The sequence below is a fragment of the Magnolia sinica genome, chromosome 9 (genome assembly GCF_029962835.1).
Source record: "Magnolia sinica isolate HGM2019 chromosome 9, MsV1, whole genome shotgun sequence".
Classification (NCBI taxonomy): domain Eukaryota; kingdom Viridiplantae; phylum Streptophyta; class Magnoliopsida; order Magnoliales; family Magnoliaceae; genus Magnolia; species Magnolia sinica.
In genome coordinates this window covers 87243518-87266811 of record NC_080581.1, presented here as the reverse complement: position 1 = coordinate 87266811, position 23294 = coordinate 87243518, and the positions used below count along the sequence as shown (strand labels likewise).

The 23294-nt window shown below is 40.1% G+C and overlaps 1 protein-coding gene, 1 long non-coding RNA gene and 1 pseudogene across 10 annotated transcripts; 1 reads left to right on the top strand and 2 right to left on the bottom strand.

The window, feature by feature from the left end:
* Positions 1–332: 332 nt before the first annotated feature.
* Positions 333–6843, bottom strand: LOC131255969 (small ribosomal subunit protein uS14-like; annotated as a pseudogene).
* LOC131255970 (uncharacterized) lies at positions 563–6346 on the bottom strand. 8 transcript variants are annotated; one of them, XR_009176542.1, is made up of 9 exons: positions 5660–6346; positions 5041–5138; positions 4375–4471; positions 4126–4260; positions 3099–3203; positions 1758–1892; positions 1236–1321; positions 816–1072; positions 563–685 (listed from the first exon to the last, which is right to left on the bottom strand). It is a non-coding gene; the product is annotated as an uncharacterized LOC131255970 (long non-coding RNA). The 8 variants fall into 8 exon arrangements; XR_009176541.1 differs by lacking the exon at positions 563–685 and having other exon boundaries at positions 780–1072; XR_009176544.1 differs by lacking the exons at positions 563–685; positions 1758–1892 and having other exon boundaries at positions 780–1072.
* An 11475-nt stretch (positions 6844–18318) lies between the features above and the next one.
* LOC131255966 (uncharacterized) lies at positions 18319–21427 on the top strand. Of its 2 annotated transcripts, XM_058256938.1 has the most exons (4): positions 18319–18424; positions 18467–19006; positions 19421–20532; positions 21263–21427. In XM_058256938.1, the coding sequence occupies exons 1-3, from the start codon at positions 18362–18364 to the stop codon at positions 20312–20314; spliced, it is 1497 nt and encodes a 498-aa protein (XP_058112921.1). In that variant the 5' UTR covers positions 18319–18361; the 3' UTR covers positions 20315–20532; positions 21263–21427. The 2 variants fall into 2 exon arrangements, with proteins under 2 accessions (XP_058112921.1, XP_058112920.1); XM_058256937.1 differs by having other exon boundaries at positions 18362–19006.
* The last annotated feature ends 1867 nt before the right edge of the window (positions 21428–23294 follow it).

The window sequence follows — 23294 nt, the reverse complement described above, 5'->3', positions numbered from 1 at the left end:
AAAGATCTTTATGAATTCAAAGTGTTTACCGTTCGTCCTCATCATGCCTTTCCTTGTGTCCCAAGCTAGACTTGATCAAACATTTTTTATTTTTTTTGGACCAAATGTACGACAATAAGCATTCATAGAAGTGGAGGAATCAGGCCAATCATGTCTTTAAAAAGCATCCAAATTTTTGGCTTAAGATTGGTATAACACATCAGTAAAAGCGAACACCCAATGATCATGTCGATAACTATTTCAGAGACACATGTAATCAAATAGAGAAGGAAAATATAAAAGCAAATACGACTCCTCTTCCTCCATTGCATGCTGCATCCCAAGTGATTCACTTAGCGATATTTGATGAAGCCAATTTCCTTGGCATTGCTGTAGAAACTACAAGAAAACTGGACTTTACCGGCGGTTAAGTGGCCTCGGTAAAGGCTTTGCTGGCGGTCAGCGACCTTTACCCGCAGTTGTATTGGACGCCCCTAAATCGTCATTTTTCAGAAAACGATCAACACTGCGGGTTAAATCCGTAGCTATAGAACCTAGGACTTTCAAAACCCGTAGGATCCAGTCCTTCTCATTAAAATAACAATAATAATAATTTTTTTTTAAAAAAAAAGAAAGATAGGGTCAGATAGCTTGCACTTCTCTGTCCATTTCCCTTCTCCTCAGGTTATCTTTTGTGGGCAAAAACCTGCAATTTGATATTGCACACAAGATGGGGTCAGATAGTACATTCTAAATTTTGAACCAAAAGGAACCATCTGAAAACAGGATAAACAGGCCAATGTTCAATTGGTATTTTATAAACCTTATTAACTTACAAATCTGTTGTAATTTATCAGACAGAATGACAGTTGTTCCACGGCCAATATTCAATAAAAAAGACAGTTGTTCCACGGCCAATGTAATACTTCTTAATTTTGTGCAGGCTGCAGCTATATGGTTTTATCCTGATAGCTGCAATCTCAAGACTGTAATACAGATGGCACATGCATCATGCTGAAGCAATTTCTCAGATAAAGGATTTCCATAGTCAAACGCATTATGGTAGACTCCCATGAAGACATCACCCAAGATCCTGCATGCAACCAGACATGACATTAGACACCTCTCTTCTCTATATATAACCTTATCTTATATTTAATAATAATAATAATTTTTATTTTTTTAAAAAAAAGAAACTGTGAACATCACGAGAACAATAAGCAAATGCTGAGTAGAGAAACAGCAGCGGGAAATACCAGAGACGACCATGGGGAGGAGCTATATCCATAGCTGTAAATCCACTAATGCACTGAGCTGCAGCTCCCTCGCCCACTTAAGAACTCTGTTCATCACAATTTAAGGCAATTACATCATTAGACGTATTCAACAAAAAATCACAACCTGCACAAAATATGATGGAATTTTTTTTTAAAAAAAAAAAAAAAGAATTCCAGCTAGCATACGGACTTAAAGACTGAATCGATATCTTCTGAAGTGCAGATCATCATTTCCAGCTAGCAAGTCTATCACCAAAATTTGTCGAGGAAACAAAGGAACAGAAAAGTACAACTATTTTCAGCTTTAAAAAAAATCAGTCCGCTGATTCATACTATGCATCAGTCCTATACAAAAATCGGCCACGAAAACTCAGCTGAGTCAATATTTGTCTTATAAAAATATTTACACCAAAATTTGACTGTTAATTCTATATAATGCCTTATATAAGTAACATGTACATCATTAGTACTTTGCAAAATCTCTGTAATGTGCAAGATTACCATAAATTTAGTCAAGTCCATGACTTAGGCCCATGAGGATGAATTTCCTGTGACAACTTGGCGCCCATGAGAATGAACTTCCCGTGACAACATGGCACCATGTCAAAAGAATGGCAGCACACTAAAACCCTCATCCTATAATTTGAAAACAAAATCCAAATAGGAAGTGAGAAGAGAAACCACATAAAGGAACCATCTGCACATCCATCTCCCATTTACAAAATGGCATTTTCATATAGAAAACACAAATAGCAGCTTGATCCAAAACTTTTGTGGCCCTCAAAAAAATTTAATGATGGCAATTCAATCCCTATTGTGCTGACCACTTGGAAATGATCAGATGTTTTTTTTTTTTTTTTTGAAACACAATGACCCACCGCATTCACATTGAGGAATCAAACATAATTTGTTCAGTATGGGATGAAGTATTACATAATTCTTGGTTTATGGCTTAGTGATTTGCAGTATCTAAGATTAACCCATCAACAGAGTAGATCATGCTCCCAACTTAAACTAATTTTGAGGGTTTTATAGTATAAAAGGGGTACAAGTTTAAATGATTAGCAAGATGTGAGCCTTTGAACATAATGAAATTGCTGTGAATTGGGATAATGTTTTCTTGGAAAATGGTCTTCCTAATACCTTTCAACAAAGAGGATCTGAAAAAATGGGTATGATTTGAGGAAACAGATAGAAAACTACTAGATTTTTATGGCAAAGATGTTCCTGACAGTGTAGGAGGGAGTAGAAAAATATTTACAACTTCCTTATTGTCTCCAGAAAAGAATAATGTGAAGGAAAAAACCTGGGTTGGATTGCTTCTCTTGGCTTTGTATTTCAGGACTTTCACTTGTCTCAACTTAACTTACCATTGCATGTCACATATATAGAGAAGTCACATGCACATGATCCATGAAACAGAGAAGCTGGAGCAATGGGGATTTCACACTCAAAGCTCCATGAAGCCATGGTGAACATTATGGAAAAGCTCCATGAAGCATACAAAGGTGGCAATACACCTTCAATAAGTCCATCTTTCATGAATGGCAAAAGAAGCTCAACTTCATGAAGATTGTCTGAAGTGCTTTGCTGATTTTTAACCACCTAAGATTATAAAAAGTAAAGCACTCCCTAGGCAAGATAGTAGCCACAATACAAATCTTTTGAAAACACTTCAACCTATACTACACAACAGTCGATAAAGGAAGTCACATGCACATGATTGGAGGGAAGTTATTTTCTAGGTGGGCCATAAATTGTTGTCCAACTAGTTAGACATGAGAGATCCTTTCTTATTGTCCCAAAGAAAAGAGGAAGATAGAATGGAATTAGTTGGCCCACCCTGGGTAAATCTGTTTTGGATCCCTGTAAGATCCATGAGATACAAGAAACTAGGCTTGGACCCATCTACTACTTCGATCACCATTGACAAATGCAAGAAGTCAACTGCAGATAACATGATTTGCAACCTCAGTGTAAGAAATCGTTAGTAGAAAAACAAAGTAAAGAGGCATTTGGTGAGCATGTCTAGTCTCAAACAGATGTGAGATAGGAAGAGAAAATGTAATATTGTTATGTGAAAGTCAAGAAAATGTAATATTGTTATGTGAAAGTCAAGAAAATGTAATATTGCCAAAAGGAACATACAAGAGGATATGCCCAACTGGAAATGGAGCACATGTCTAGTCTCAAACAGATGTGAGATAGGAAGAGAAACTGAGAAAGAGAGACAGAGAGGGAGAAAGAGACCTAATATCGATTGATCATGTGGGGAACAAATGCACAAAGAAAGAAAGAAAAAAAAAATGCACAAAGAAAAAGACATTACAGAGGAATTAAGCCAACGGTATACATTCAACACATGCACATAGTTAGCCGAACAGGCCAGGCTAAGTGACATGAGTCCAGGCCTGACCTGCGAATTAATCAGGCCATGCATGGGAGGCCCGAGCCCAACCCATGGGCCAGCTAGCAGGTCCAAGCCCAGTCCAAACCCGGGTCGGGCAGACTACCCACCCATTGCTACCCTTCATCATTTCCCGTCTATTGAATTTGTTGCAACTATCACATTGCATTTATTTATTTATTTTTATTTTTTTTGTTTTTTGAACTATCACATTGCATTTAAACACAACCTTATTCCTTTGATCAACAGCATATGTCGGAGAAATTGTCTTTACAATGAGACAAAAAGTTACTTCCCATTCACAAGTATACAGATTGTGCATTCAAAAAGCCTGATATTTCTCAATGACAGGCAGAGAGGTTTCTATACATACATCACAGCAAATTTCATGAAGTCAGAATCAAAGAAAAATCTGATACTTCCACAAATAAGACAAACAAACGTAACTCCAGAGATATGTACCTCCCAAATGTTTCTTCAACAAAGGCAGAATATTCCGGGCAAAAGAAATTATGTTGACAAGCATGAGTCAGTCGAAGCACCTTTTAAGCACTTGTAAGTAATTGATAAAAATCCCAATATCAACTTCCACTGCTTCTGCATTTCAAGGCATGTCATTAGTTCAAGAAAGACATGGACATTAACATTTGCGACAACAAGATAAACATGGCTGAAACTACAAGGATAATCATATGGATATTTCTTACAAACCTTATGATTCATGCGTCGTACTATTGTCTCAGCCGTAATGAATAGTGCAGAAATTAATTCTTTGAAACTTTGTTGATCTTGGGTGATTGCATCAACACTGCAACAAAATATTGAGACTATGACTTCGGATAGGAATATATAGTTATATGTTTGAATTCATGCGTACACGTGTGTGTGTGTGTGTGAACACCTCGCCCGCAACTTGTAGATGAGAACTTCATGCAACTACCTGCATCTGGGGTCCACTGTAGGTGTATATAAAGCCTGTCCGACAGAGTCACCCAACTATGAAAATGAGACACCCCAAAAATAGGCTGATCCAATCATATTGTGCACCACACCACACAAAACAATGGAAGAGTCACCCAAAACCTCCAAATTCAAGTGGCAGCCTGCATAAGAGTTGGATCAGCCTATTACTGTGGCCTCCAATTTTTATGATAGGGTGACCCTACTGGATGGGTCGGATGCAATACACTCACCAGGGTGAGCCCCACATGCAGCTGGTTGCATGATTTTATCATCTACAACTAGGTGCAAGTACAAAGTAGCACAAGATTTGTCTAACAGGATGGAAATTGTAAATGGAAGACTTTTGGCACAGGTGCTCATCTTTCTGAATAAGAAAATATTAAAACTTTTGAGTTTCATGGACAGACCAACTACCTCTGAAATATTTCATACTGATACTTTACACAGAGTTCCATTGCAACAAATGTAAAATCATCCATTTGAAAACAATTGTCAGGGAAGGCCTGCACAATCTGTTCAAAAGAGAAGAAATTAGGCTATGATACCATCTCTGTAGATCTGAAAATTACAATGTGAAAAATGCTTGGAATGCAGAATAACTTTCCAACAAGGATCTAATACAGCACTAAATACCATGGAAGTGAGAACTTCATCCCTTAATACATTTCGGTCCTCGTGAGGTTCTAAAGTTGAATTTATATGGCTATATTTTACTAATGGATCCGAAAATAAAATTTTAAATTTTAAAAAGTGATAGTAGATCCTAATGGCTGTTTTCTTCCTTAGTTTGTGTGTCCTGTTTGCTTCTTCTTCTCTTAATATAATTTCTAGTTTCAAAAAGAAAATAAAAGAAAGACAAATTTCATGAATCCCAAGAGCGATGCTTCTCTCAGACATTTTACCAAACAGCCTCAAGGCATCATCAATGCTACCACAGTTGGCATCATTATTGTAAATATAAGAACCAAAAATCATGCAAATCGAGTTTTTAATAGAAAAGAAAAAGAAAATGGAAAAGGTTGGAAATTTTAACTGCAACTGCATTGGTGATCAGATTGCCAGTGCGAAACCTCGGATTCCCATGGCAGGAGAAGCTGGCATCAGACCTGACAAAAAGAACACTCCTGCTCCTTTCTGAGAAGAGAAAAAAGAGAAATCAGTAGGTCGGATTGAGATGGGGAAAAAAAAAAAAAGATGAGGAAATCTCTTGAAGAAGAGAAAGAGAGCCCACGAAAACGAGTTGCTTCTTCTTCCTTGTTCGGTCGAGAGCAGAAGCTCCATTGGTGCTCCTGCTGCAGCAGTAGAAGCGTCGAAGGAACAGAGCAGAAGCCATCTGCTTCTTCTCCACTGATTAATAAAAAAATTCAAGAAATCAGATCCGTCACTGGAAGTAAGAAATGCACGGACGGTTGAGATCGGAGACGGGGATTGGATCTGAAGGAGGAGAAGGAAATGGAATTGAGAGAAGTACTGGCCTTTGGCTCATTGTCGATGACGGAGACAAGATTGGAGAGGAGATCGAAGCAGAGCAAGGCGTCTGGAGGCTGCTGTGGTGCGGAAGCAATTATCGATTCGAGCTGGGCGACTAAGACTCCGAATCTGGAGAGAGGGACGCTCTCCCTCTCCACCTTCTTCGCTATCCAACGAGAGAGAGAAGCGGAAATACAACGGAGAGAGAGAGAGAGAGAGAGAGAGAGAGAGAGAGAGAGAGAGAGAGAGAGAGAGGCGCAGAGACAGAGAGAGAGAGAGAGAGAGAGAGAGAGAGAGAGGCGCACAGGGGAGAGGGAAATGGCCGAAAATAAGATTAGGGCATTTGCATTTTGATTTAACAGGGACCTTTTGCCTGCGGCCGGCAAAGGGTTCCACCAACGGCCGGTTTTGCCCTCCTTTCTTGTAGTGGGAAGCCACTGCCTGCAGCACATAACTAGCACATACTTCCTGATCAACCCATGCAGTTTATGCAGACCCGGCAAGCATGAGATCCAAGGCTGTAGTTCCTCGGATGAGTGTTCGAGATGTTGGTGTGGCCCATCTTCTCTCGTTTCATATAGCCACCCTCTTCCTAGTGATGTCTGGGACGGTTAGGCTTACCTAGTACAAAGGTGATTTTTACTAGCATGAACGATTCATGACGCGTCTCTAACAAATCGATACGAGGGTCATCGATCAAATTGTTAATATTTGTTAGATCAGTGTGATGTTTTCAGGATTTTTTATTTATTTAAAAAAAAAAAAAAATTTAAGAAAGGTGGATGTGATGTTTTTAGGTTAGCTTATGAATTATTCATTGGACTCGATGAACAGTCTAAGCTAGTGGATTAGCCTAAGTACCCCAATGTGACTAACTTCTAGTATTTAAGAAGACTCAAATAATCAATAATGGCCGCTAGTGGCATGATTGTGAAAACTTCCAACTCAGGCGCCCTCTGGTGGGCTCCATTCTAATCAAAGTTCTTGTCTCGTACATTGGAATTTCATTTCGCAGAACCAATTTCTGTAGTAGTATGATTGGTTCTCCGTGGATATTTTCATATTTTCCACATCCCCTGTCCTCCTTCCACCTCATGTCATTTGGAGGCCCATGAATATAGTCCATTGCTTGCTTGGATGCTTGTGCACTTTGGGCTTTTCTCATGCCTGCACTAAATGACAAGAGATTAAATTGGAGACCACCATGATCTAAATGGCATCCAATCAGTCCATCATGTTCACCCATTTATGTTCTCCTTAGCCCACAAAAAAGAAGGCCAACTCAAAACTCAGGTGGGCCACACCATGTAAACTCGTGCCTAAAATCTCTAAACTTATATTTTGCCTCCAATTTAAGTTTTGTAATGGACTGATCGTTGGGTTGTCCATTCATCAGAATCAGATGCATGTTCTGAATGGATTTAATGTTGTGTATGATAACTTGAGAGGATTTAGAGAATTCTTTCATATTTTTTTATATACATGAAAGTAAATAGAAGATTATACAGGAAAGATAATTCAAAGAACATATGATAGGTTTTATAAAAAGAAGAACAATAGCAATATATGGAAGGTAAATCAAAAGATATACCTAGAAGGTGAATCAATTTTCATAACTTTCCTGCCAAAATTGATTTGTGTGATCAACTAGGAACACTTTGAGGATGATAAAAAAATGTCTGGCAATGGTGATAGTCTTCATAAAAAATTCTATAATTTAATTTTTAGACTTAACCTTACAAAAAATGAAATGACAGTATGAAATAACATAACAGGAAAAACAAGTTAGTATATAACGAAGTTTCCCTACATGCAGGTCCATGTGACCTAATCAATAGGTTGGATGAAAAATAAATATTAAAGTGGCCTAAGGAGCTTTTTAATGGTGGGTGTTCAATGACCATTATTTTTTGTGGTGTGGTCCACCTGCAAGGTATGTTTGCTTCGTTTTTGAGCCTATGCCATAAAATGATCTGAAAAAACAGATGGACAACGTAGATATATATTGCATGTATCAAGGTGGGCCCAGGGTCAGGGTCTCGCCTATATCATAGGTTATGGGGATTGTGCCCATCAGAAGGACACGGATTGCCTATGCCAGCCTGTCCATCTATTTTGACAGATTATAAGGCATGAGTCTTAAAATGAGGCAGCTGGAAGTTTCAAGTGGACCACAACACATGAAGCAGTTGGAATTAAAACTCATACAGTTGAAAACTTTCTACAGTGCACTGTTGAAAACTTTCTAGGTGCACTGTTACGGTTGTTTTCCATCCAACTGCTCATAAGGTCACGTGGACTTTCATGAGGGGAACACACAAATATGAGTTTGATCTGAAACTTTTGTGACCCAACGAGTTTTCAATGGTTGGCTTTAAAGACCTACCGCTTCAAATCACATGGTCCTCTTTAGCCTTTGATTTGGCTCCTTCTTGGGTTTATACCCAAAACTTATGGTCTTGCATCATTACAACAAAAAAGGCCTTTGGCCTCAGTTCAAGACTGTAACTAAAAAGGATAAAAATTAAGGCTAAAGCCTTTAGCTTCAGTTTTGACTCAGTTGCCCAAACCGAAGCTAAAACCGCGTGGCTAGAGGCTTTAGCCTGAGGCTAAAAAATCTTTTAGCTTCTAATGTTTTTAATCGAAGCTAAATCTATTTTTAACATCGATTGTCTACAATTGAGGCTAAATCTTCTATCCATAGGAGTTGCAGCGTAAGTTTGAATAACTAAGGCAAAACCAAAGTTAAAGATGGATTTAGTCTGTTTGACATCAAACAAGGCTAAATTCAATTTGTAACCTCATTTCTCAATAATGGAGGCCAACAGATATTAAATCCATCTTTAACCTTGGCTTCTATCAACCAAAGAAAACAATATCATAATCAACTAATGATCAAACCAGTGCATATTTCACCTATTTAACATTCATCAAACAACATTCATGACAATACCAACAAAATAATTAGTAGTCTATTTAAAGTTTTCAAAACAAACTACAAATGCACATGAATTGCTATATAGCCTTCCACACAGCCACATGGCCCTCCACACAGCCAACAATTTTGTGTGGTAGGAATTTTTTAACAGTGAAAATCATTGTCTCCACTGCTGTGGTCCAGATGATCTTTGGATATGGTTACTTTGTTGTATAATGCTCTAGAATGATTTCTAAAAATAGGTGAATGGTATATATATAATAAATACATCACTGCGGAGCATGTAACTTTGATCTCCTTTGAGCGTGCTCGTCTCCACACAACACGTACGTACAGCAGCTATATAGCTAGTGTGTGGTACACCAGCCAATCCGCTTCCGTCCATGTGGACCTCCTGTTGCCTTGAATAGTGTAGCCTTTTTTCCAAGGGAATCTTCGGAGGAGGCGGCATTATGTTTCGCTAAGAGACGTCATTCACCTGACGTGTGCTGCGTTTAAAGGTGCAAGCATGGCCATTCTAAAACATTCAAGTAGAGTGTGGAACACCTAAGCTCTGTGTGACCCATCATATTGTACATGTGAAATCCACTTCGTCCATCACGTAAAAACCCTTACATTAATAGAATTTACAAAAGATCATCCCGATGACAAATTCATATCGGCTGAGTAATGTTAATTTGTGCCTAAAACATTCAAGTTCAAGGGGTGTATTCCACCCGATCATTGGCCCAAGACGAACACTTGAGGGACGGTATGGATATCACAAGGCAACATGGGGAGCCCATGGGGTTTTGTGATTTACGCACTGTAACAGAGGATTCGGGTCCCTAACATCCACCCATCTTCTTACCCCAGCATAGGATTCCTGGTTCTCACTGTCATATGGACACGTGTAAGAGATCCGGGCCATTCATCAGATAGGGCAAAATGCCCAAGAGTAAAGTAATGTTGGTCACCTCGTCCAGGCTGGTCAAGCCTTTCACTTTTTGAAATAAAGGATGCAGCACCATCGGAGTTAAACTAATAATAGTGCAACAAGAGACAGATAAAAAAGAAGCGTGGAATCCACCTCAAGCTTTCACTTATTGAAATAAAGGAGGCAGCACTATCGGACGTAAACTAATAATAGTGCAACATGAGACAGATAAAAAAGAAGCATGGAATCCGCCAAAAGCCCCCCAGCTTGTCAAGCTTTCACTTATTGAAATAAAGGAGGCAGCACCATCAGACACTAAACTAATACTAGTGCGACAAGAGAGTTGAAAAAGAAGCGTGGAATCTGCCAAAAGTGAAATATAGATGGACTGGGTGGTTAAAACATATACACTATAGTGGGTCCCACAGGGCACCGTACGTAGAGAGGGCTTCTCCAGGGTCACTATGCAATCAGCATCCTATCTTGTCCCACCTTTCACTTCGTCCACCTACACTTTACCACAGAAAAATGTGCAACCAGAAAAGAAAGTCTAGCTGGCCCAGATTTACATGAATCACGTGATGGGCTGCACGCGGATTCCGAAAAGTTCCTGTTTTAGAAGCTGCCTGGAGCCATAGTGATTTTTTGTGAGAAATTTATTCCACCATATGCTGAATGATAAGAATCAGTTAAGATTGAACGTACACCTTTAAAACATTCAATGAGCCACCGAAGTTTTCCATCAGGCTAATATTCTTATGCTTTCAGTCCATCCCAATATTTTTGGTTTGGATGGCATATTAACATTAAAGTAGACCCCGACGAGGTTTCAATTGTATGCATTTCCCTACCCACTTTTACCTGGTGTATATAAGGTGACTTAAGATTTAGATCTGACTCATTTTTAAACACACGCCATAACATGAGCTTGAAAAACGGATGGAGGTTATAATGATTTCTCACAAACATCATGGTGGGCCCCACCTATCTTCTGAGCATAAGAACTTATGCAAGGGGCATCCAAGGCAATCCACGTTCCTATTGGGAGCAGATTAGATACATGCCGGCCTCACCCAAGGGTGTGGCCCTAATTGTGGAGGCCCACCTTAACATACGATATGTATATCCATGTTGTCCATTTGTTGTTTTCAGATTTAGGGCATCCGCCCAAAATTGAAGTTGTTCCAAATCTTAAGTTGACCATACTATGGGAAATAGTGGTGAGTGAAAATCCCACCATTAAAAAATTCCTAGGTCCCACTGTAGTGTTTCTTAATGTTTATTTGGCATCCAACCTATTGATAAGGTCACATAAACATGAATGAAGGAAGAAAAAACTAAAACAAAAACAACAAACAACAAATAAGATAAAAATGGAGGCACATGGGCTCCTCAACCAAGTTAAAATTGAAAATTGCGACATTACAGGAATTCTCAAACTGTCCCACAGATGTTCCAAATTGGACATCCTTGAGGATCTAGTTCCTACATATCCCAAGGGAAAGCGTCTAAGGATAGATTGATTTTGGGGGATGGCTTCAATGTGCAGTTTTACAAGCCATCCCCCAAAATTAATCTATCCTCAGACGCTTTCCCTTGGGATATGAAGGAACTGGATCCTCAAGGATGTCCAAGTGAAAATCACGTGCCAATTATGCAAGAACAAAAGTGCATGATCTCTCTCTCTCTCTCTCTCTCTCTCTCTCTCTCTCTCTCTCTCGGGACTCTCTTTACCAAGCTGAGCAATTATCCACTCCTGACTATCCACATGCTCAGAAATTGTAGGGCCGTTTGAACAACAAGGGGACCATGAAGGACGACAATTGGCAGTTGCTAGCCCATGACCAGCAATGGTGGAAGCAAGCAACGTCAGCACCAAGAACCTGTGGGATCTTTCGTAACACTAATAGAGCATCCTCCTCATCCTCGCCATGCAGAAGCCAACCAGGCAAGTGACAAGCTGAATATTGCACAATGAACCAACAACGATACTCTATTGTCGCAAGACTAGTAAGGTGGATAGTGAGTCACAAAGCACAAGAAGACAAATTGCCTCTCCATGTCTCTCAAGTAGTTCGACCAAATACCCAACTGAAACGTTGAACCTCCGAGTGCCTTGTGGCCCACCTTAATCCAATCATTACCACAATTATGCTAGATACACAACACAATCGGGCCCCAACATGTCATCTACATCGAAAAAGGCTAGCCTCCAAGTATTATCTAACCCTTGCCTCAAAATAAGCCCAGTCTTGGCCATCTAGACCCGATCAGGACCATCCAAATGATGGATGAAGGATTAGATCTTTCACAAACCTTTGCCATAAGTCCTATCTTGACCATATGGACTTAATCAAGGTCGTCCAGATGATGGATGACATATTGAATATTTTAAAAAATCAAAACGAAAACCAATCTTGACTAATCTTAACTGATTAGGACTGTCTAAATGATGGTTGTCGGATTGGATCGTTCAAAAATCACTATAATAAGTCCAATTCTTAACTAATCTAGATCGATGAAGACTATCTAGATTACAGATGATGGATTGGATTCTCCAAAATCTTTGCAATAAGTTCAATCTTTACCGGTGAATTCGACTAGGGTCATTCAAATTTGGGACAACGGATTGAATTCCCCCAAGACTTCTACCATAAATCCTCAATCTAAATCGTCTAATCTGGATCAAGCCCATCCAAGCTCAGAACAACGGATCAAGACGACCTAGATAAAGGTTACTGCACTAAATCCTCAAGTGGAGTCACTTCCAAATAACCGACTGACGACACTCACCCTGAGATCGGACAGATTTATTCCAAATAACTGGACTAGAAAAAGCTTTCAAAAACATTCTTCAATAAAAAACCTATGGGACTACGTTCTACAGGTGAGTACTCATTTTGAGAAAATAAAAAAGATTAAAGAATAAAAAAATAAAAAAATGCGCATGGCATCCCATAACCGGGCAGTTTCTCATACTCCTTAGTGGGTACCAACGCACAAGAAATAATTGATTCGAGGGACTTTTGGAGTTTTTAATTTTCTTCGGAATCATATGCAGAACATGAGATGACCAGCCTAAACCTTCAATGTCAACCTGAATATCTCGGATCACATACTGAGCCATGATTGGGATGTCATAACCGCAGTTACATAGAAAAAAGGCCTTCGGTAAGCTAGAGTATTAAGCTCAAAGCCTTGTATAACAAAAGAATAGTTTAAAAAGGCTATAGTCAGGAACAATTGTTAAGACCAGTATAAATAACATGGGAGATTCATAAAGACACAATGTGCAGGCAACTACCCATTACCCATACTTGCCTTTGGATGACTCCGGAGAACTATACATGCATCTTACTTAACTACTTCAAACCAAACGGTTATCCTCATAAGGCCATAGAAAGCACATGGGCTCTAACTACTCCTAAATTCAACTCACCAGCACATTCAATGCACACATATTAGTCAAGATGTGAAGGGGTTGCAGGAATTTCATCTGCGAATGGTTGATTCTAAGCAAGCTCATCTAGCTACAATGTTGGTTCACTCATTGTAAATCCACAGAAAGCACAAGGACAAATCGTAATGTCTTCCTCAACTCTCAAGAGCCATTCAAATTAATCATCGACCAAATGAGTATTTCAATCAAGATACTATAGCCAGTTGAGGCACACTCATACTATCTTAAGTAGTGGGGGTGTCCACTTGCTGTGGTATTCAGTTGCCAACAAACTTTGCCAAAGAGGGGCATCTGTAGATACCCCACTTATGAAACACAGCCAAAAGGGCAATCAGTCATGTGGCACCTCGCATGGCTTGTTTTTCACACATGTTCTCTTACATGAAAAATTGTTGCCAAGTGCCCATTGGCCCCTAGCAAGCTGACAATTTCCTTACCTATTTAAACAACACTCATCTCTTGTCTAGGAGAGGCCGAAACGAAAAAAGAAAATGGTCTGAGGAATTTTCACCAAACTCCTTGGTTTCCATTCCCTAGTGACGAGGAGACTCTGCCACCTAGGAAGCTCTACAACTACCATATTTCTATCTCGGTTCAACATTAGTCAACCACAATAATCCAATTCATTAAAGCCAGCCAATCAAGTTATGAGTAGAATCAGGATTAGGGATGTTCGATTAAGAAAAGGGTGTTTGTCTTCTCTTTTCTTTTTCTCACATCTCAATTAAGCTGAGAACGCCGTACAATCCACACACTCCCTTTCCTTCTAATGTCATTTCTTTTTCTTTTACTATTTTGCTTATTTATTTCTATTTTGTTTGCTTGCCTAGGGCCTCATCTCTATGAAGCAAGGTTAGGATATTTTATTTTTCCAGCTTATTTTATTTTATTTTGTTTGCTTGCATAGGATTTCAGCCCTGTAAAGTAAGGATAAGATTTGTTTACTTTTCTTTTACCTGTCTGGCCCTCTCCTAGGGTTATGTGTACCGTGGCCATATGACTAACATTTCTTACTGATATATGATTTTTTAAAAAATCGCATGTCCCTTAAAGTAGAAACCACATGCAAGTGTGAATAAGAGAATGTGCCTAACTCCTTTCGTAACCGAGACCTTTACTTAGACCTTTAAGATTGTAAGCTAATTACATGAGTCATTCAAATTGAAGGACTTTCTTGATTCTTCGGCCTTACCTAGTAAGTTTAAGGATCTGGCCGACCATGAAATGTTATCTCACCAAATTGGCTAGTGGGTGACTCCAACTATTTCAAACATATTATTCTGGCCACCTTGAAAAGGTATCGCACGACCAAGAAAGTTATAACAAGTTAAACAAATCATATACATAGAGAGGACGTTACCACCTCAAAGAGTCAACCACACACAATAACAAAAACAACATTCAGTGAAAGTCATTCTTCCATCACATGTCACATATCCAGCACTACGTCGCATGCACGTCAGGGGAGGACGTTCACAAGAAAATAGTGATAATTGGACATTAAACATTTCGTGTGGGCCGCGAAAGTTTTTGATTAAGCGTATAATTGTCTTCCACTTCATCCTAGATTTTATTTTTATTTTTTACTTTAGTGGGAGATTGGATGGAAAATGAACATTATTCAAACACTGTTGGAGGTCATGGAAAGTTTTTTATGGTGGGGAGTTCAATAACAATTGTATCCTGTGAAATGGTACACCTGAGATTTGGATCATATTCATTTTTTATCTCTTGTCCTGAAATGATCTATCAAAACTGATGGACAATGTGGATATAAAATACATACATCAAAGTGGGCCCCAAGTGAAGGGTTACACCTTCTTAGGTATGGTAGGGCACACCTAATCCCTCCGGCCTATATTTTTGCTCAATCCTTGAAATGATCAGGCAAAATGAATGAGCAGTGTGGATATAACAGATACATCGTGCTAGGGCTTACAGAACTTGCCTCGTCACCACACTACAACGTGAATGCGGATTTCTTGCGGAAGCCTTTTGCAGGAAGTTCTTGTGTTGGGATGCTTAGGTGGGACCCACCTTGATGTTTGTAAGAAATCCACTCCATCCATTCATTTTCGAGCTCATTTTAGGACATGTGACTGAAAAATGAGATAGATCCAAAACTCAAGTGGGCCACACGGAATGAAACAATGGGGATTCAATGACCATTTATTGAAACATTTTTAAGGCCACAAAAGTTTCTTACCCGGCTAAGTTTTTGTTTTTGTTTGGGTTTTTTTTTTTTTTTTCATCCCATTAGGAATAACCTTATATTAATGGTTTGGATGGCAAAAAACATCGAGGGAGCTCAGGAAGGTTTCAGCAGTAGAAACTCTTCTCCAGTTTCCCTTTCTTATTACTCAGTTGAGTTACCTAATTCTTTGATGCATATCATGAAATGAGCTCTAAAACAAATTGCGGGATGAATTTATCACAAAACATTACTTAGGTCCCACTTTCCATCCTAGTGTTACAATGCAATCCTAATCCATCAATAGTTGCATGTAGACTTGTCAGATGCCTGACTCAGGTCCTCATTTTCCAAAGGCGAATCTTTAGTTATCAACGGGTCCCACATGTGAATGAAAGGTGGACATATATGGCTATGCTTTAGTCCGCCTCGTTGCCCTAGATCAACTTCAGAATCAGGATCTGCACGTACAGGAGCTCTGTGGACGTAATTGGGTACTAACAACGTTAGTAGTGAGGTGGCCACTTAGCCGCTGTACCCCACACCAACGACGTCAGCTGTATAGTAATGTGGCCCACCTAGAAGACTCCAATAGTCCTTGAGTCCATAAGGGTACAAACCATGAAAAGAATATTAAATTTGTGTGAGCCTATTATGATGTGCTTATTATATCTACACGGTACATTCATTTGGCAGGATCATTTTAGAGTATGTCCAAAAATGAGTCATGTCCAAAGTTCAAGTAGACCACATTATAAATAGCAGTGGGGATGTTTACTACTGTTAAAACATTCATAGGTTTAATACAATATTTTTTTTCTCCTTTCAAGTTGCTTATAAGATCACACAAACATGAATGAAGCAAAAAAAAAAAAAAAAAAAAAAAGCATAAATATCTGGTAGATTCAAAACTTCCGTGACCCTAAGCAAATTTCAACCGTAAACTCTCAATCTCCTACTGCCTTTTGCAGTGTGGTCCATTGATCTTTAGATCTGTCTTATTTTTGAGCTCAATCCTTAGATGGATCTCATAAAATGGATAGATAATTATCTACCTTATGGTGGTTCCACATAATTTGGTGACGTCACCACACCAGGGAGGTGGCTAGTGTGCGGTACACCAGCCAATCCACTTAGGCTACTGATAGTGTTCTGTGAACCATCATGATGTATGGATCCTATCTATACCTTCCATCCATTTTTGCAGACTATTTTATGGCATAAGCCAAAAGAATGAGGCAGATCCAAATATCATATGGACCACACCACGGAAAAAAGTAGTGACTGAACACTCATCATTAAAAACTTCTTAGGAGCTACAAAAGTTTTGGATTAAGCTAATATTTTTCGTTTTCTCCTCATCCAAGTGTGGCATGACCTAATCATCAGGTTGGATGACAAATAAACATTGCAGTGAACCTTAGAAAGTTTTTAATGGTGCACATTAAATCGCCACTGTTTTTTATAGTGGGTAGGGGTGTACGAACCGAGCTAGCTTAGTTAGCTCGCTCGACTCGACTTGAAAAAGCTCGATTCGACTCGGTTCGAAGCTAAGTTCGAGCCGACTCAAGCTGATTTTTTGAGCTCGGAAATGAGTTCAAGCTGAGTTTGAGCAGGCCTCAGCTCGACTCGACTCAAATCGAATCTAGCTCAAATCGAACTCGGATCGAACCAGTTTAGTGACTCGGTTACTTTGCCATTGATGTTGCTCACCAACTGTTTGATAAAATGACTCCACGAAATGTGGCTGGTGGCAAGAAAGGTATGTACATGAAACGAACACTCTTCTTCTCTTTGTTTTTCTTGATTTTTATGTTACTTAGAAGGTGTGATAAAATACGATGGACATGGACATGGTCATGCACTCCTCTCAACCATTTCCAACCATGGACACGGATCTCCGGCTCTACGAGGCAACTCTGGGAGGCAACATTCCTGCCTTCATCAATCTCATCCATGAAAACATGACCATCCTCGAACAAACAACACCTTGATCATCAAACACCGGATTGCACCTTGTATCGAGGTGTGAGCATATCAAATTAGCAGCGAAAATGATCAGATTACAACCTCAGATGGTGGCAGAAAAGAACGACATTAGAGAGACTCCACTACACGTGACATGTCGTGAAGGGCACGTTGAGATGTTGATGTTATTACTAGCTGCTCCTCAGGCAGCTTATAAACTCAACTGTGACAACCAGAGCATCTCTATGTGGCTTGTAGTCATGGGCACTTGGATGTGGTGAAGCACCTCTTGAGAAAGTCACAGCTGCTGCTGATGAAAGAAGACAGTCCGTGTAAAACCATGCCTTTTTTTTTTTTTTTTTGGGTAAAACAGTAGGATTTTGAACTTGCAGTTTAGGTGTTTGTGAAAATGCCTCAACGGCGAACTTGGCCCAATCTTGGCTTGAACTCAGCTTAAGCTGCTGACCGAACCAAGCTAAGCCGGCCAGTCAAGCTCAAAGACCGAGCCAAATTCGAGCTGAGGTGAGGCCAAGCTGAGTCAAGCTGAGGCCAGCTCGACTCGATGTACACCCCAATAGTGGGTCTACATTTTCGTGCGATATATATATATATATATATATATATATATCATGTGGGGCCACCAGAGAACTGTCAGTAGCCACCACGCTACTGACGCTGTCAGTCCGCAATCCGCCTCCGCTGTCAACCTAGGCCTATTTCTACTCCAATGTATGCTCTTTCTATCGTACTACAGCCCATTTGTGACCGTCTAAGTCCAGTTCAGTGCTAGGCATGGATCCGAAGCTTCGTGGAGATCGAGCTGCCCTCCATCATCCCCTCGATGATCCGCACAACCTCCAGGGAATCATCGATTATACCCTCGATGATCCGCACCACCTTCAGGGAATCATAGATTATGCCCTTATCGCCCTAAAGACTCCCTTGAACGTAGCGTTGCTACGAGGGTGCGTTGATCGCGCTGCCGAGATACTAGAAAAGAATCCGGCACTCGCACACGTACCTGACAGAAGCGGGTCATACCCTTTGCATGTGGCCTCAGCCAATGGCTACGAAAAGATAGTAGACAAGTTGCTGGACATCGACCCATCTCTCTGTCTCCTCCGTGACAAGGAAGGAAGAACTCCTCTCCATTCAGCTGTTTTGTATGGCCAAACTGGTGTGCTGGGGAAACTCTATCCGATTCACGTCAAGCAGAAAAAGCTCCGTGAGTCACTTGCTGGACGTCAGGCTGATGAAGAAGAGCCGATTCTACACCTCTGCGTGAAGCATAACCAGCTTGAGGCCGCCAAGTTTTTTCTGAAAGAAGAAGAGCATTCTAAGAACAAGTCCCGCAAGAAAGATAAGAGGCTTATAACAACCAAGGACCGCAACGGAAACACAGTGTTTCACCTCGCTGCGGCTAGAGAAGATTCTCAGGCAACCCTTCCTTCTTGCATTCTCCTTTTCTTTAATTTTCTTTTATGGGACGTGCTCATGAAAAATTATGGTATCGACCCAAGAAAAGAAAAAATACTTGGGTTCATTAAATAAGTTTGTTACCATACATCCGACTTGTTGCGACTTTTACAGCAGGGTTGTAGCAGTTAGATCTTGGGACATGTTCAGATATCAATTAATTTATTACGAACTTTCTAGAACTATTCTATTTTCTTATTTTTCCCCGGTGGATTCAAGGCATCTCCATGAGGAGTCTAGAGAATTTTCATGGATTCGGAATAGTTATCCCCCTTGAGGAAGATGGTGCTCGACCTCACATCCTTCTCTGCATTAACCTGTTCGTGTGTAGGATTAATTGTGATCGACTAATCCTAACTCACTTTTCTCTTTCAGATGTTGGAGTTTCTACTTGGGAAGATCAAAGCCAAGGATGATTTGAACGCAACAAATAACTATGGCTACACCGCTTTAGATATCTCAAAAGATTCTTTCGATGACGAGAAAATCAATGACATGATTCAAGACAAAGGAGGTGAAAGCAACAAAATTCGTAGGAAATGGAACACGTTTAATAGCTGGCACAATTGGTACATGAAAGAAGAAGTCTGGGCAAATGACATGCACAATACATTGATGGTGGTGGCGACACTGATTGTAGCAGTCACATTCCAGGGTGCAATCAACCCACCTGGAGGCTTCTGGCAGGATCGAGACTCTTCCAATTCAACTTCTCCATCGCCATCTCCCATGCCTTCCTCACTTGCTACTTCTCTTACAACTGGAACAACGATTCATGATAACACCAACAATCAAGCATTCCGATTGTTCATGCACACATCTTCCTCTAGGCGGCCTGGGACGGCAATTCATAATGATGAGAACTTTGCTGGGTTCAAAATATTCATGTATTTTGACATGATCGCGTTCGCTGCATCTCTGTCGATCATTCTATCCTTGGTGAGTGGGTTTCCACTTAGGCACCGGTTCACAACTTGGGTGTTGGTGTTCACCATGTGGGCTGCATTGTCCTCTATGGCTATGGCTTTTGTGTTTGGCACCGAAATAATCATCGCTGATGCGAAAGTGCTTGAGAAAATACCTTATATTATATATAGCTGGTTGGGAGCCATGGTCCTTGTTCTCTTAGTCCACTGTATCATCCTTGTAGTCCGTTTATGGGGTGAAATCAAGAAGTCTTGGGTCGACCTGTGCAATAAGCTCCAACAAACCAATGACGCGACCAAGGGGAAGAAGGACAACGAGGCGGAGGGTTGTTGTTGGCCATGATGGCTTGAGTGACAAGTGCGTGCTTGGACCCTACAGATTTTATGTGGTGTGATGAATGTGTGTACTCTTTTCTTGTGTTTCCTAGCGTTGCTTTTGGTATTAATAGGCCAGGATGACTGAATGTACAACATCAGCAGCAACGTTTAAAACTTGATAACTCGATGAGTCCAATAACTAGGTTGAGTACTTCTGAGTTTTGAACACCGTCCAAATTTGATGTAGAGCGGGTCGCGGACAGTTTCATGGCCAAGATGGATCAGAAAAGGCCCGGTCGACGACAGAAGTGATCCGGACCATCGGACCTTAGATCGGGCGTATCTCGCAATCCGGAATGAGTTAGCTGACGTAAAATATATGATTTTGGGGTAGAACGAGCTACTTTAGCCAACCAACCCCGCTATGCCGGGTTGCGCCGCCCAGAATTGCGAAAAACCCCTTGATTGACGGTCGTTTCCCTGTTTTAATTTCGTTTTTACTATAAATAGTAAGTTTTAGTTTGATTATAACTCTTCATCCGTTGGGCTTTAGGAGTTGCGCCCAACGTGAAAAGAGCTTAGAATAATTAGGGGAACGGTTTGGTGAAGCCAAAAGAGGACACTTACTATTTTTGGCCGAAAACCTTGCGCACTAGTAGACATCACGACCGTCTATAAATAGTAAGTTTACTATTTATAGTAAGTCGCGGATTCTAGGAGTTTGAGTTGTAGTTTGATTATGATTTCTTTCCCATTGCTTGATACCCTTATTTAAAGGGTTGTGAACTCGATTTTAATCATTCATCAATCAATTTCGATTTTATTAGAATTTATTTCTATTTTCTGCTTTCTTTCCTCGTGGATTCGAGAAGTCTCTGTGAGGAGTCCAGAGAAGTTCCGTGGATTCGGAATAGTTATCCTCTTGAGGAAGACGGTGCTCGACCTCACGTCCTCCCCTGCGTCAAAATTTAAGGTGTTAAATTTGTTAATGTTGTTGCGTTGGTAAGTGAAGTCATGTTGTGTGGAGTGTTTTCAACTTTTATTGAGTCGAGTCAACCGTGGCTTAGATGCGTCTTTGTGAACAAATCGAGTGTTTGTCTTTATCTTTATGAAATCTGATTGCACTGGCTTCTCTCTACTCTCTTGTACTCTCCATTATGTAAAAACCTGACCAGATAATAGTAAGGTGAATGTTGAAACTTACAGCCTTATCCAACATTTTGCAACCTCCCCCAGAATCGAAAGAGACGGTTACCTCTCTCACTACCGTGCATTCTTGTCACCCTCTTTTTTTTTTTTTTTTTTCCTTTATAAGTATGCCCATTGAAAACTTGATGCACGACAGATCATAGATTCGTTCGTGGCTATGATAGAGTGAAGAAAAGAAGCTAAGAAGAATCGATAATATTCAACATAGTTTGACTAGTCAACTAATATGGTCAGAGGTCAAAATTTTACTAGAAATTTTAGATTAGTTGGTGGACAATTTCTGTCTGTTTCGACAAGTCGACAGATCTTGTCAACAAGTCAAAATACTGTTTGACAGATTGACAAATCAGATCGATAGGTCGAAATTCACAGAATTTCTAGTTTCAATCTCTGGATGTTTTTGAGCTATTTCAATAGGTTGACTTGACACGGAAATTTGCGCATTTTTCATAATTTATTTCCTTATTCGATTAAGACTCCTTAGATTATATTTTAGGGTTTATTTGGAGTTATTTAAGCATGCTAAACTCATTTTATTCATTTATCAATAAAAATTCTTAGAAATTAGTTTATTTTCTCATGGATTCAAGAAATCTCTTTTATGGATTCAGGCATTTATTGATCGAGGAAGACGGTGATCAACCACATCACGTCCTTCCCTACATCAGTTAGTATTACAATAAGGTTTTTCCTCAGTTCAATGGCATCTAATGACGGATCGGACAACAATCCCATGAACAATGCTCCAGGGAATTGTCCTTTAATAGCGGTGGCTCTCGAAATGATACAACGAGAGAATCATCAAGCCATGCAAGAGCTAAAGGCTTCCATCGATTGCATGATGAAGGTCCTAGGACAATTCCGTGTTCGTGGTGATGATCCACCTTTGATAGGCATTGGAATTCGCGATCACGCTAATTGCAAAGCGATGCTGGCGGTGAATCGTAGAATCACACCTAAGGAGGTGGGATCCGACGACAAGGAGGTCGATGACATGATCCTTCAACATACCAGACGAGGTGGCGATCAAATGGATTGAGAATTCAATATGAAAGTCAATCTTCCTAAGTTCAACAACCAACTCCACATCTATGACTTTCTGGATTGGTTGCTTGAAGTCAAATATTTTTTCGACTACATGGACATTTCTGAAGAGAAGAATCTTAAACTCGTGACTTACAATTTAAAGGTAGGATCATTGGCTTAGTTAGAGCAGCTTCAACTCATACAGATGCGCGAGATAGATGAAGGCTCCAATCTACACGTTGCCACAGATGAAGCAATTGTTGTGTGTGATTCTTCCCCAGTGATTACGATTAAGTATCGTTCCAACAATACCAAAATTATCGACATGGTAGTCGATTAATGAGAGATTATGCAAATGAATTCTACCGTTTGGTAGCACGAAATAATTTAATTGAGATTGAATCATAGAAAGTTGCTCGATTCATCGGTGATTTGCATGTTACAATTAAAGATCAAGTTTAGATGCAACTCATTTGGACGATGAACGAAGCGATAAAACTAGCCACTCGAGTGGAGATCAGCTTGAACAATCTAATACACGGGTCTATCCTACTAATAGGGTAGCCACAGTGGGTCCTTCACAGGGAGCACCGCAGACCAAGGTGAAAGAACATGTAGGGGACATCCTTAACATCCTGTACACCTGTGAACCAAAAATCGAAGAGCGGACAAGCAAGACCCCAAAGAACGGTGACCATTGCTATTGGTATAAGCATGATCCTAAACCCTAATGGTCGACCAAGGCTAGACTATTGTTGCCGATGTGGCCA